Source organism: Pristis pectinata, chromosome 18, assembly GCF_009764475.1.
Source record: "Pristis pectinata isolate sPriPec2 chromosome 18, sPriPec2.1.pri, whole genome shotgun sequence".
Taxonomy (NCBI): domain Eukaryota; kingdom Metazoa; phylum Chordata; class Chondrichthyes; order Rhinopristiformes; family Pristidae; genus Pristis; species Pristis pectinata.
Window position 1 is genome coordinate 38,788,084 of NC_067422.1, and position 15,629 is coordinate 38,803,712.

General features: G+C 43.6%; 1 protein-coding gene across 6 annotated transcripts in view; it reads left to right on the top strand.

The window, feature by feature from the left end:
- Positions 1-15,629, top strand: part of tmem104 (transmembrane protein 104) — an 88,752-nt gene that overhangs the window by 24,584 nt on the left and 48,539 nt on the right. For all 6 annotated transcript variants that reach the window (XM_052032656.1, XM_052032655.1, XM_052032657.1 and 3 more), the window contains exons 4-5: positions 318-402; positions 4,819-4,933. In XM_052032656.1, coding sequence (XP_051888616.1) covers positions 318-402; positions 4,819-4,933 — 200 coding nt within the window. The remainder of the gene's footprint in view (positions 1-317; positions 403-4,818; positions 4,934-15,629) is intronic.

Sequence of the window (15,629 nt, forward strand, 5' to 3'; positions counted from 1 at the left end):
ATATTCAGCAGGTCAGGCAGCCTCTGAGGAGGGGGTAAATTTGACATTTCCATCAATGATGCTTAACCAGAACTCATGGTTATTGACATAAACGTTAACTGTTTCCTTCTTTGCTGGTTGACCTGAGTATTTCCAGAATTTTGCTTATTTAAATTGCTTTGTTTTCGGCTGGGTGAAAGGCATTACTATCTGGTTTATTGAGGAATAAGTATGTGCCTTTGTGTAGTTTGTTCATGAAGTATTGCATTCGGCTGATGGTTTATTTGGAGCCCTTTCTATTAAACCTGACGGATTTTCAACATCCTTTCTCCCTGCAGCTATATGACCACGACTTTTGTCATTGAGGCCATGGCAGCAGCAAATGCACATATATGCTGGAAGAAGAGGGAGAGGCAACGAATAGTAAGTACAGAACCTGCTGCTGAATTGTGATGGCCATTAAGGGGTCACTTTTAATTCAATCAGTCTTCAGAAAATAGATTGAATGGAATTTGAAAGCCACTTGGGCAGATGCATGGATAGGAAAGGTTTAAAGGGATATGGGCCAAATGTGGGCAAATGGTACATTTAGGTGGGCATCTTGGTTGGCATGGATGAGTTGGGCTGTTGGGCCGGTTTCTGTGCTGTATTGCTCTATGATTCTATGAATGCTTCTTTTGCATTTTACCCATTTCTGTTTTCTGTTGAAGTCAACGGAGACTAATATTGGGTGGAGCATAAAGCCTATATATCCCCCAATTCCTGCCCCAGCCTTGCATATGTAGTTAGAGAACTATAACTGGAGGACATGTGAAGTCTCTTCACTTATCAACAGCCTGTCTGCAGCAGAGGTCCTGAAGATTGTGGATTCTGGTTCACCACCTCCCACGTGTGAACTCTGCTGAAGGGCCTGTTTCTGTGCTATATACCTCTGACTCTAATTTGAACTGTCTCTGGCTGTCAGTGTGCCAACATTTTGGGGTAGACACACCTGGTGGGTGTTACTTGCACAGAGCTGACTCCATTTGCTCTGAATGTGGCTGTCCCTGCACAGCTTATCTCGTCCCCTCCATTGACTTCTGATGTCCTCTTCATCGTGCACTTTGTACAATTCTCCAACCACCATTCCTTTTCCAGCTGCTCTTTTTGCGATTCACAATACTTGCAACGTCTGAGCTGCCTAATCAATACTTTCCCAGCTCTGCCTGTTGTCTTGCACTTCATCACATGTACCTTCCACTCTCGTCCATCCAACATTTCTAGCCGGGTTTGCCAGTTCTCAGCAGCTTTGCACATTCTTAGTTACCTTTGCCCCGTGGTAGCTATTCCCCAAATCGTGTATGCCATCTGATTTCTGCTGAGAGAATCCTGCATTATTTACCAAATAATGTTGGCTCTAAGGAGAAGATCAAAAGATTCACCTTGCTCCTGGTTCTATGCAAAGCATTGTTAATGGTTAACAATTTCATTTCTCAGTGGGTTGCAGTGCTTTTCTGATGTACCCAGTGCATTCTCGGGGATCCCATTAGAGGGCTTTATGGCCAATGGCATTTGTGTAGCGTCTTTACCTTTTGGTTCTTGTTTATCTTGAATAGCCGCTCAATATACGTTGAGGTCTTCCCTCCATTGTTTAGCCAGTTTATTTGTCTGGAAATCCAGTGGCCTGGGCATCTTTTTGTTCCCTGGTGTAATGTATCACTCCAGTCTCTCAGCTTGCTGTCCCTTGGCACACGTTCACATGTTTAACTGCAGGCACAGGGTCTAAATTTCAGTTTTGTTAGTCAGCCCTTCTAAAGCCACAAATCAGCAGCACCTGGATACTGGAATATTAGTAAAGTGCTTTTTTTTAAAACAAAGGCACGTGTCCTTTGCATGTATATTATTTGTCTGTGTAACTACTACACAGACAAGAGACTTTCTGGAGGAAGCTTCCTAAAACCTAGTTGGAGCATGTACAGATGCTACAATTTCAATATTACATGAGCCAGATGTTAAATTGGTACTCTGTAGTTAATAGTGTTAATCTGCTGAGGGAGAGTGCTAGGTTAATTGGGTTTTCTTGCCTGTTTGATGTAGTGCCATGATACTTCATGGGGTTAATATTGAGGATTGCTCCTTGCCAGTTGTGTACTACCATGCTGCCACATCTGGTGAGTCTGAGACATGTAAATAGTGGTTGTGATGGAGTCCGTGGTTGAAAGGTACAATTCAGTACTTATGATTATCCCAGGCTGTTGTTGTCCCTGTTTAAACCCCAGCTGCTGGAGATTTGTAGTGGGCTGAGCACCACTGCTGTCCATATCCAATGCCTAAGTTGGTGTTGGTTAGTCTGTCTTTTAAAATGAGGTGATTTTTGATGTAGCCATATTGCTTACTAGACCTTTTGTAGAATGGCCTGGGTATAGGAGCAGGCTGTTTGGCCCATTTAGTCCATGCTGGTTCCTAGTAGAGTAAACTTGCGAGTTCCCATTCTCCCAATCGTTCCCCAGAGCCTGTAGGTTGCTCTCTCTGGCCTGCTTATCTAATTCCTTTCAAAGGTCCTGATAAACTGTTTCTGCCACCTCTATAGGCAGTGGCTTCCTGTTCCCCACAGGTCTATGAAAACATATCCCCCTGTATCCTTTTTTTTAGCTTCCTAAAGCAGGAACCTCCGGTCTTTAAACCAGCAAGGAACTGCAGTTGCTGGAAACCTGAAACGGAGACTGCTTGAAGTACCCAGCAAGTCTGGCAGCATCTGTGGAGTCGATGGCTCAAGTTGATGAGCTTTTATCAGAACTAGGAAGTCTTAGAAAGAAAGAAAAGGCATAAAATATTGCAAAAATTAGCAATAAATGAGAGGACAAGAAATTTTAAAAGAAACAATGAAGGCTGACTCGTAATTTGTAAACAGGGAGGAGGTAGAGCATGGGACGAGCTAGCAAATATTAAAATGGACAATTAACTTCTCCAGATATGTAGAAAGGAAGAGATTTGTCAAAGTAAAAGTTGGTCGTTAAGAGAATGAGATGGGGATTAATAATGGCAAATAGAAACAAAAATGGCAGGGTTCTAAATAAATACCTTTATTTCATGGTAGAAGACCCTAAAAAATGTATCAATAATAGACGATCAAGGGGCTGGAAGTAAGGAGGAACAGAAACCAATTTCTCTCACTAGGAAAAAAGTTCCAGGAAAACTTGTAGGACTAAAGGCTGACAGGCCCACTGCTGCTGTTTCTCATGTTCCAAATAAGTCCTGCTTTTGACTGTGGGGTAATGGACTGTGTGTGAACTAAGAAAATATTAAGGGGAGAGAGAATTTGTTCACATTTATAAATATCGCATTTGCCTGTGTGGAAGGAATCAATGGCTTCTCAAGTAATTCAAAGCTATTACACTTAAGCTGTTATACTTTATTCTGCATTCTGGTATTGTTTTACCTCACTGCACTGTGTAATGAATTGACCTGTATGAATGGTACGCAAGACAAGCTTTTCATGACACAGTAGTGCAGGGCAGGCACGGTAGTGTAGCGGTTAGCATAATATTACAGCGCCTGCGACCCGGGTTCAATTCCGGCCACTGTCTGTAAGGAGTTTGTACGTTCTCCCCGTGTCTGCGTGGGTTTCCTCCCACATTCCAAAGACATATGGGTTAGGAAGTTGTGGGCATGCAATGTTGGTGCTGGCAGCAGGGTAACACTTGCGGGCTGCTCCCAGAACACTCTATGCAAAAAGATGCATTTCACTGTGTGTTTCGATGTACATGTGACTAATAAAGATATCTAATCTATATGTGACAATAATAAACCAATTCTAATTCCAATATTCCAACATCCTGTATTGGCATCTGCTTCAAATGTCATCCAGCTTTTCCACTGAGAGGTGTAATGTCTCTGTCCAAGCCACAATCTGTGGTAAATACGCTGTTGGTGCTGTGAGAAATCTGGCCATCCTTGTGTAAAATGCATGCAGGTACAGCAAGTAACTAAGGAGGAAAATGGAATATTAGCCTTTATTGCAAGAGGACAGTGTGCAAGGGTAGGGCAGTGTTGCTTCAGCAATAAAGGCTTCGGTGAGACCACACCTGGAGGACTGTACAGTTCTTATTTAAGAAAGGGCAGAAGATTCACCAGATTCCTGTGATGAAGGGGTGTTTTATAAGGAAAAGCTGATCTGAGTGGGCTGGTACACACTAGTTCAGAAAAATGGGAGGTGATATTCAAATGCAAGACTTTGGGGATGGGGTGTTGGATCTGACAGGGGTCATAGATTAATACAGCTCAGAAACAGTTCATCCATGTCGACCAAGATGACCTTTTTGGCCCATATCCCTCTAACCCTTTCCTATCCATGTACCCATCCAAATGTATTTTAAATGTTGTTATTAAATGGGTCATACAGTGAAAATATTGCCCCAGATGAGGGAGTCTAGAACTAGGAGGGAAAAGTCACGGGATTGATCTCTTAAGACTGTGCTGAGCAGGAGCTGTTTCTGAGGGTTGTCAGTCTTCAGAATTTTTTAGCCTCGAGATTTGTGGGTGCTGAGGCACTAAAGTAGGCTCAAGTCCAACTGGCCAAAGCTTCCTGTTCTAAGTGCAGGTTTCCTTTAGCAGGGTGCCTGTGGGGCATGTTCTACACGTCAGAAAAGGAAGACGGGGAGGGTTGCAATATCTGCGTCTCTGGCTCCCACCCCACGTGGTCGCCACTTATTATGGTGAGTGGAGAAAGGTGCTAGCCTCGAATGCAAGTGGTAAATCCCGAACAATTGGTTTTGGAGCTGTAAGATTTGGTAATCATTCATACGAACATCAAAACTGCAGCTGCTGTAAATTGCTGTCACTACTGTTTTTGCATTACAGGTGGATGATAGTGATGCCTCTTCAGATTCCTATGATGATGATGATGATGATAAGAGTGAGATTGGGATGCTGGATGGTCACGAGCGGTCAGAGACGAGACCTATTCTCTCAGTGCGTGAGTATTCAGAAAAATGTCTTATGTGAGCTGCATTAACTGTAGTCCAGAAATGTTAACTAAGATCTGCAAATTAATCCTTATCGTAACTTCATCAAAATTACATAAGCTGCAATGACCAATACATACTGAGGTTGCTTGTAATGAGACTCTTCCATCTATGCATTTGGTGTTGTTGTTAAGTTGCTTATCTTCAGATGAGCCCTGGATTCTCCCTGATATGGGACAATTTGGAATGAATAGTAACTGCTGGGCTGTCGCTGATGTCCACAGCTCATATACAAATAAAACAAAATCCAGACAGTCCCATTCTCTGCCCTTTTTTTCATTGCAAATTATCTCTTCCCTTGTGGCCATCCAATTCCCTTTTGAAAGCTCTAAGTAAACTGTTTTCACCACCCTTAAAGTCGGTGAGCTTCAGATCATAATCACTTTCTGCATGAATAGCTTTTGCTTACACTCCCCCTGCATCTTTTACCCATCATTTTGAATGGCTCTGGCCCTTGAACTCTGATCTTACTAATTAGGATTCCTTGTCTAAACCAGTGATAATCTAGCACACCTCTACCAAATCTCCTCTCAACCTTCAAAGGACGAAAACTGAAGCTTCTCCAAACTAACTTTGCAGCTGAAAATCCTCTTCTCTGGAACCATTTGAGTAAATCTTTTCTACATCCTCTGACGGGCCTTCTCATCCGTACTAAAATGTAGTGACCAGAATTGTATGCAGTGCTGGCTATTGAAAAGGCTGAAAACACTCAGCAGGTTCGGGATTTTTGCCCAGTTTGGAGGACATTAGTTATGGGCAGAGATGAGTCGTAGAGTTACACAACACAGAAGTGAGCCCTGCAGCCCAGTACGTACATGCTGACATTTTTGTCCATCTACACCGATCCCATTTGCCCGCATTAGGATCATATCCTATTTAAATGTCTGTCTAAATTCCTCTTGTACATAGTAATTGTATCTGATTCCACCACCACCATCTCTGGCAGTACGTTCCAGATATCAGCCACTCTGTTTTTTCAAAAAAAAAACTTGCCTCTAAGATTCCCTTTAAATGACCTACCTGTTCTTACCACCCACCTACAATGCTAGGTGAAGACTTTTGAGTTCCCCTTTAATGTTAACGTGCTCTCACGTCAACAAATGACAGCTGACACCCTTGTTTGTTTGTTTCATATTCTTCCTTGTCAAAGGGAGCTCTGGCTTTGGATCTACTACCTTCCCCCTGTGACAATGTGCTTGGTCTCTAGTTGAAATGTCTCTTTAAGGGAGATGAGCAACAAGAGAGTGCAGAAGAGGCTTATGACGATATGCCAGGGCTGTGGAATTCTAGTTATGAGAAAGACCAGCTTGGCTGGTGGTGTTTTCTTTAGGATGCAGTGAGTTGAGGGAAGATTTGGTCTAGGGAGGGTGAAGGAAGGATTTAATTGTCTTGGCAGAAATTAATAACTAGACTTTGGATTTGAAGTAATTTGTTGGAGGGGATTGACGGGAAATGAGAGTACCCTGGATGAGCACTTGTATAACCCTGTGCTACAAGACTACCGGCTGAGAGCTGGAAAGTGAGCATCAATTCCACTCACTGCTGGCATGGACACAATGGACTGAGTGAACTTCTCCATTGCCAGAAATTTCTATTACTTCAGTTCCTCAACTCTCATTAATTATTCCTCAGCCAATATCATCAAAACATTGTCAATTTATTTAGTTCATTATTTCTTTCCTGTGTACAAACTGGCGGTGCATTCTGGACTCTCTCCAGAGAACCATAGAATACTGCAGCACAGAAAACAGGCCATTCAGCCCTCCTAGTCTGTGACGAAACGTTATTCAGCTAGTCCCATTTACCTGCAACCAGTCCATAACCCTCCAGACTGCTCCTGTCCATGTATCTATCCAATTTATTGTTAAAACTTAAGAGTGAGCCTGCATTTACTACATCAGATGGCAGCTCGTTCCACACTACCACCACTCTTGAGTGAAGAAATTCCCCCTAATGTACCCCCTAAACCATTCTCCTTTCACCCTAAAGCCATGTCCTCTCGTACTTATCTCTCCTAATCTAGGTGGAAAGAGCCTACTCGCATTAACTCTGTCTATACCCCTCATCATTTTGTAAACCTCTATCAAATCTCCCTTCATTCTTCTACGCTCCAAGGAGTAAAGTCCTAACCTGTTCAAACTTTCCCTGTCACTCAACTCCTGAAGACGCGGTAACATTCTAGTAAATCTCCTCTGCACTCTTTCAATCTTACTGATATCCCTCCTATAGGTAGGTGACCAGAACTGCACACAATACTCCAAATTTGGCCTCACCAATGTCTTACACAACCTCACCATAACATCCCAACTTCTATACTCTATACTTTGATTTATGAATGCCAGGATGCCAAAAGCCTTCTTTACAACCCTGTCTACCTGTGTCGCCACTTTCAGGGAATTATGTATCTGAACTCCCAGATCCCTTTGTTCCTCCAACTCCTCAGTGCCCTACCATTTACTGTGTATGTCCTACCTTGATTTGTCCTTCCAAAATGCAACACCTCACGCTTGTCTGCATTAAATTCCATCTGCCATTTTCTGGCCCATTTATCCAGTTGGTCCAGATCCCTCTGCAAGCTTTGAAAGCCCTTCTCGCTGTCCACTACACCTCCAATCTTAGTGTCACCAGCGAACTTGCTGATCCAATTTACCACATTATCATCTAGATCATTGATATAGACAACAAACAACAATGGACCCAGCACAGATCCCTGAGGCACACCACTAGTCACAGGCCTCCAGTCTGAGAAACAATCATCCACTACCACTGTCTTCTCCCACACAGCCAATTTCGAATCCAGTTTACAACCTTTCCATGGATACCTAGTGTCTGAACCTTCTGAACTAACCTTCTATGTGGGACCTTGTCAAAGGCCTTACTAACATCCACAGCCTTTCCTCATCTACTTTCTTGGTAACCTTCTCAAAACTCTACAAGATTCGTTAAACACGATCTACCATGCACAAAGCCATGCTGACTATCCTTAATCAGCCTTTGGCTGTCCAAATACTTACATCCGATCCCTCAGAGCACCTTCCAATATTTTACCTACTACTGATGTCAGGCTCACCGGCCTGTAATTACCTGGTTTGCTTTTAGAGCCTTGTTGAAACAATGGAGCAACATGAGCTACCCTCCAGTCCTCCGGCACCGCACCCGTGGCTAAGAACATTTTAAATATATCTGCCAGGGCCCCTGCAATTTCTACACTAGTCTCTCTCAAGGTCCGAGGAAGCATCATGTCAGACCCAGGGGATTTATCCACCTTTATTTGCTGTAAGGCAGCAAGCACCTCCTCTTTAATCTCTATATGTTCCATGACACTATTGCTTGTTTCCCTTCCTTCCATATACACTATGCCCGCTTCCTGAGTAAATGCTGAGGCAGAACAACTGTTTAAGATCTCCCCCATCTCCTGAGGCTCCACACATAGATGACCACTCTGATCTTCTAGGGGACCAATTTTGTCCCTTACTATCCTTTTAATATACTTGTAGAAACCTTTTGGGTTTACCTTCACATTATCTGCCAAAGCAACCTCATGTCTTTTTGCCTTCCTGATATCCTTTCTTAGTATTTTCTTACATTTTCTATACTCTTCAAGTACCTCATTTGTTCCTAGTTGCCTATACCTGCTATACATCTCTCTTTTTCTTAACCAGATCGCCAATATCCCTTGAAAACCAAGGTTCCCTATGCCTGTTAACTTTGCCTTTAATCCTGGCAGGAACATGCAAACTCTGCACTCTCAAAATTTCGCCTTTGAAGGCCTTCCACTTACTGAACACATCCTTGCCAGAAAACAACTTATCCCAATCCACTCTTCGCAGATCCTTTCTCATTTCCACAATTGGCCTTTCTCCAATTTAGAACCTCAACCCGAGGACCAGACCTGTCCTTATCCATAATTAGCTTGAAACTAATGACATTATGATCACTGGACCCAAAATGCTCACCTATGCATACTTCTGTCACCTGACCTGTCTGGTTCCCTAGTAGGAGATCAAGTATCTCACTCACTGCATATTCAATAAAAGATGTTGGTCTTGGTCCAATGACTTTATTCTGTGTCCTTTAGGTCTTGACCCCTCCACCATTGGGAAGGTTCTCTCCCCTTACAGTCTGTAGGCTTCATAATTTTAAATATCTCCATCAGATCCCCTCACAACCCTCTCAGTTTGTCCCATAGAGAACATCCTACGTAACTAAAGTCGCTTCTTCCTGGAATCATGTTAGTAAATCTCTTTTGCACCCTCTTTAAATCCCTTGCAATTTCCCCAGAGATGTGGCACCCAGAACTGGACACTAACTGAAGTCATAGCTAAACTAGTGTTCCACATGGGTGATTCATGACTTGCTTGCTCTAGCAATTAGGAGATCCATATGCTTTTGTCTTTTAAACCACATTCTCAACCTGCCATGCTACTTTTGGAGAACTGTACTGGCTTCTGTGATGGTGGAAGCCAAGACGAATTATCCACGATACTTTTGGTTAAGAGGTTGTGGGTGTTTTAGCCTCGTCTTTAGCACTCACATGCTGGGTCGCACCATCGGGGAGGATGGGGATATTCCTGGAGCTGCCTCCCGTTGGCTGTTTAATTATCCACCGCCATTCATGACTCTCTGGCAGGACCACAGAACTGTGATCTGATCTGTTGTCTTGGGATCACTTGCTCTTGTCTATTACATGCTGTTTTCTTTGTTGCTGAGCATGCGTGTAACCCTGTGCAGCTTCATCACATCGTGGTACTGCTCCTGCGATGTCCTTCCCATTGAACATGGCTTAATTGTAGTGGTAGAATTGAGAGTTGTACCAGGTCATAAGCTCACAGATTCTGGCAGTGTACATTTCTACTGATTAGTCCACAGAACCCCATCGATGCTCAGTTTTAAGCTGCTAAGGCGATTTTGTATCAGTGGCCTTTCCCACAACTGTAGTACCAACAACACGATGGAACATAGAACAGTACAGCACAGGAACAGGCCCTTCAGCCCATGACATTGTGTTGAACTAATAAAACTAGAAATTAAATGCCTAATTAAACTGATCCTTTCTGCCAACACAATGTCCATATCCCTCCATTCTTGGCACATTCATGTACCTATCTAAGAGCCTTTTAAACACCTCTATTGTATTTGCCTTCAGTACCACCCCTGGCAGTGCAGTCCAGGCACCCATCACTTTTTTAAAAGAAAAAATTTGCCCCACACATCTCCTTTGAATTTGCCCCCTCTCACCTTAAATGCATGCCCTTTAGTATTAGAGATTTCAACCCTGGGAAAAAGGTACCAGCTGTCTCCTCCATCTATGCCTCTCAGTTTTATAAACTTCTGTCAGGTCTCCCCTCAGCTGCTCCAGGGAAAACAACCCAAGTTTGTCCAACCTCTCCTTATAGCACACTCCCTATAGTCCAGGCAGCATCCTGGTAAACCTCTTCTGCACCCTCTCCAAAGCCTCCACATCCTTCCTCTTGTAGGACAAGCTGAATTGAATGCAATACTCCAGATGTGGCCTAACTAGAGTTTCATAAAGCTGAAACATAACTTCCTGACTCTTGAACTCAGTGTCTCGACTAATAAAGGCAAGCATGCCATACGCCGCCTTTACCACCCTATCAACCTGTGCAGCCACCTTCAGGGAGCTATGGACTTGGACCCCGAGATTCCTCTGTACATCAACACTGTTAAGGGTCCTGCCATTAACACTGTACTATCCCTTTACATTTGATCTTCCAAAGTGCAACACCTCGCATTTGGCCGGATTAAACTCTATATGCCATTTTTCCACCTATATCTGCAACTGATCAGTATCCCTCTGTATCCTATGGCAATCTTCTACATGATCCACAACACCACCAATCTTTGTATCACCTGCAAACTTACTGACCCACCCAACCACATTTTTATCCAGGTCATTTACATATATCGCAAACAGCAGGGGTCCTAGTACGGATCCCTGTGGAACACCAGTGGTCACAGACCTCCAGCCGGAACAAGTTCCATTGACCACTACCCTCTGTCTTCTATGGGCAAGCTATTTCTAAAACCAAATCACCAAGTCACCATGGATGCCATGCATCTTAATCTTCTGGATGAGCCTCCCACAAGGAACCTTGTCAAGTGCCTCGCTGAAGTCCATGTAGACAACATCCACAACTCTACCTTCATCAATCCTTTTGTCACCTCCTCAAAAAAAAACCTCAATCAAATTAGTAAGACACAACTTGCCCCGCACAAAGCCATGCTGACTGTCCCTAATTAGGCCGTGGTTTTCCAAATGCTCGTAAGTTCTATCCCTAAGAATCCTCTCCAATAGCTTCCTCACGACTGACATGAGAATCACCGGTCTATGATTTCCAGGATCAACTCTATTTCCCTTCTTGAATAAGGGAACAATATTAGCAAATTGCCATTCCTCTGGGACCTGCCTGTGGCTAGAGATGATGTGAAGATCTTCATCAAGGCCCCAGCAATCTCATCTCTTGCCTCTCTCAATAATCTGGGGTATATCCCATCAGGCCCTGGGGATTTATTCACCTTAATATTCTTTAAGAGACCCAACACCACTTCTTCCTTAATTTCAAAACTCCTTACATATTAGCACACTCCACACTGATCTCCCTATCCTCCACTCCTTCTCCTCGGTAAATACCGATGCAAAGTACTCATTTAGGACCTCGCCCACATCCTCTGCCTCCAAGTACATGTTCCCTCTTATCCTTGAATGGTCCTACCCTCTCCCTATTTATCCTCTTGCTCTTGATGTACGTATAGAATGCCTTGGGATTCTCTTTAATCCTATTTGCCAAGGACTTCTCATGGCCCCTCCTGGCTCTCCTAATTCCCTTCTTGAGCTTTTCTCTGGCTTCTTTATATTCCTCAAGGGCTCTGTTTGCTTTTAGCTTCCTAAACCTTATATACACTTACTTTTCATTGACTAAATTCACCACCTCTCTCGACATCCAAGGTTCCCTTACCTTGCCATCCTTGTCCTTCTTACTGGAACATCCCTGTCCTGTACTCTGCAGTTGGCCTTTAAACACCCTCCACATGTCAGATGTGGACTTGCCCATAAACAACTGTTCCCAGTTAACTCCCGTAATTCCTGCCTAATACTCCGTAATTTGCCTGTCCCCAGTTTAATACTCTCCCGCAGGGTCCATACTTATCCTTATTTATAAGTGTCTTAAAACTTATGAAGTTGTGGTCACTGTTCCCTCAATGTTCTCCCACTGGAAGGTCAGTCACCTGGCCAGGCTCATTTCCCAACACCAGGTCCAGTATGACCCCTCCTCTTGTTGGACTTTCTACATAATTTAAGAAACCCTCCTGGCTGTACCTAACAAATTCTGCCCCATTTAAACCTCTTGCACTAAAGAGGTCCCAGTCTGTATTGGGGAAGTTGAAGCCAACAACCCTGTTTTTACACATTTCCCTAATCTGCCCACATATTAGTTCCTCATTGGAGGAGTCCTCGATGTGAAGGAGGGTCTTTATCTCCACTAAAACTGTGCGTGGTCATTCTTGTCAAAGCTGTCATGAACGAATGCATCGTCAACTAGTCAGGAGATGTGGTTGCAGGGTTGTCTGTGCTGTTGGTTCACTACCTGCCACAGAGCCAATCTAGCAGCCATATCCTTCAGGGCTTGGTCATCGATGGTGCTAACAAGTCACTCCCAGTGATGGACATTGACGTTCCCACCCAGAGTGTATTCTGTGCCCTTGATACTTTCAGAGCTTCTTTCAAGCTCCTCGATATGTATGAGGGCAACAAATAATAATCTGGAGTTGTTGATTGTCAGGTAGTTCCTTGCTGCACACAGTGTGACTACCCTGGGGACAATGCTGTCTGCTCGTGACCTGCAAACTGCCTGTGCTTGTTGATTTCCCTTTTACCTGGAGTAGCTGCTTGGTCCTGAAGCCAGCTCCTGATTGGTGCCGAGCCTTCCTGGTAATGAGCCCTGCCTGCGGAAATGCTTTGACAGCTGCCATGTACCCAAGTTTATCAGCTGATTGAATCTTTGACTTTCAGAAGCATTCAAAACAACGAAAGGCTATTAAAAATTAATCTCATTATTAAAAATTAAAAATTGAACTTTAATATTTTACACTTTAATTTTTAAAGAACATGACAAACACACTGCAGTGCCAGAAGGCCATTCAGCTCCATGTACTTTACCATCTGTGGCTGATCCCTCATCTGAGCACCTCTTCCCTTCCGCAGACCTTCTCTACCACAGCAGGCTCAGTCGATACCACACCCTAGATCAGTATCCCAGCCAGAGTACATTCCTTGCCTTTTCTGCGGTGTTTCCAAGGGCTGCTCAGAGCACTGAGTTATCAGCTGAGGGAGGATGGTGAGTGGTAATGGGGGAGGTTTTTGATGTAATGCAATGAGATCTGGAGCCTGATCAACATTGAGGAGTCCCAAGGCTACTCCCTCCTGCCTGTGTATCACTGTGCCACCCCTACTGGTGCATCTGCCCTACAGGTAGTTGGGAAGTACCCATGGATTACATAAGAACGGGCAAAGAAATAGAAGTGGACTATTCGTCTTCCCATGTTATCTGCACCATTCAACGTGGGTTCTTTTACCACAGCACTATTTTCCTGCACGAATTCCATCTCCCTTGATTCCCTTCGTGTCTTGACTTTAGAACATAGAACAGTATGGCTCAGGAATGCCTAATTAAATTAATCCTTTCTGCAAGCACGTGGTTTGTATTCCTTCATTCTCTGCACATCCATGTGCCTATCCAAGAGCTTCTTAAATCCCTCTATTGTATCTGCCTCCACTACCACCCCTGGCAGTGCATTCCAGGCACCCGCCATTCTGTGTACCTGGAAAAATAAACTTGCCCCGCACATCTCCTTTAAACTTAGCCCCTCTCACTTTAAATGCATATCCTCCAGTATTAGACATTTCGACCCTGGGGGAAAAAGATACCAGCTGGCTACTCTATCTATGCCTCTCAACTTTATAAACTTCTTTCAGGTCTCGCCTCAGCCTTCACCGCTCCAGAGAAGAAAACCCTGGTTTGTCCAACTCGCCTTATAGCACCAGCCTTCTAATCCAGGCGGCATCCTGGTAAACCTTCTGCATCCTCTCCTATACTCAGTGGCAAGTGTCCACTGTCCTCCAGAGTAGAGAATTCCAAGAATTCACTATGCTTTGGGTGAATACTTCTCCTCTCGGTCTTGAATGGCTAACCCTGGTCCTAGATGCCCTAGCCAGAAAAAGCCACGTCCCTTCATTCTCTCAAAATTCTTAGGGGGCTTCTGTGTTTCAACATGGTCAGCTCTTCTAAACTCAGGAGCATAGGCCCAGTTTGCTTAGTCTTTCCTTGTAGAACAATTTCTCTCCACAATCACTCTGGTGAATCTTTGCTGGTGAGACCAGACTTTGCACTATTCCACACGTGGTCTCACCAGAGCCCTCTATGTCTCTTGTACTCGAAGCCTCCTGCATTACGGGTAACCATACCAATTGCCTTCCTACATCCTTGCTGTATCTGCATGTGAACTTTCAGTGAATTTGAGAACAAGAACACTCAAATTTCTCTGAACTTTTCAATTGATCTTACAATCACTAATATAAACTGGAGAACATGTAAACAATTTTATATGCATGTAATCCAATCAATTCAAAGAAAAGGTAAATTACCTGAGACTTCACTTACTTGGAGCAGTTCTTCTTTGAAAGTCACAACCTGTGCCAGTTTAGTGGGAGATTTCCCAGAGTAACTGCAGGAAATCATCGCTCCACCGCTGGACTCCGCAGGCAAAATGACTGGAGTGAGGACCTTTCAGGGAGTTCCAGACTTCTGCATTCATGTGAGTGGCCCTCAAGTGTTCCACTTTGCCAGCCTGGCTTTTCCCTCACGGTTGTACACCATTGTTGATTGAGTGTTGTGCACATGTGGCTAACTAATCTTGTAGCCTCACAGAAAGTGTGGTCGTAACAATTTTGTACTGCACTTGAGAGTGATTTGATGAAAGCCAGAAGTATGTTCTGGTCAAAGCAAACTTTAGGTTTGAGACAATTCACTAGAGTGGGGAACTAGATTAAAGGATATGGCAGTAGATCAACAAAGGCAAATATTTAAAGAAATTTGTGATGTCTGTACATTTCCTTAATGAATAAAAGCACTGATGCAGATCTAGTTTAACAGTGGCTCACCAAATTTAAAGATTGTATTGGATCAAAGGAAATTTGTTGCTTTAGGGTGCTGCCAAAAAGAGTTGTAAACCTGAGGATTGACCATGATCGCCCACAGATCAATGGGTTTAATATAATGTGTAAACTAGCAAGATAAAAAGACTGCTAAAGCTTCTCCAGATGCATGAGGGAAGAGATTAACACAGGTAATCGTACTGTCTTGTAGGCAGACGAGGAGCTATGGGGAGTGAGGAAATGGCGGTGATGTGCCTCAAATACTTGTGTTGTCAACATACACAGACGTTCCTGAAATAGTGAGGAGCTGGGATTGATGAGAAAGGGGATCAGAAAGTAATTAGTTCTACTGGAAGAATATTACAGAGAAATTAATAGAAGCAAAAGACCACAAATCCCAGCAACTGATTGTCTTTATCTTAGGGTTATGACTCTCTTTTGTGGCTATCTGGATTAACCAAAGAGCGACAATT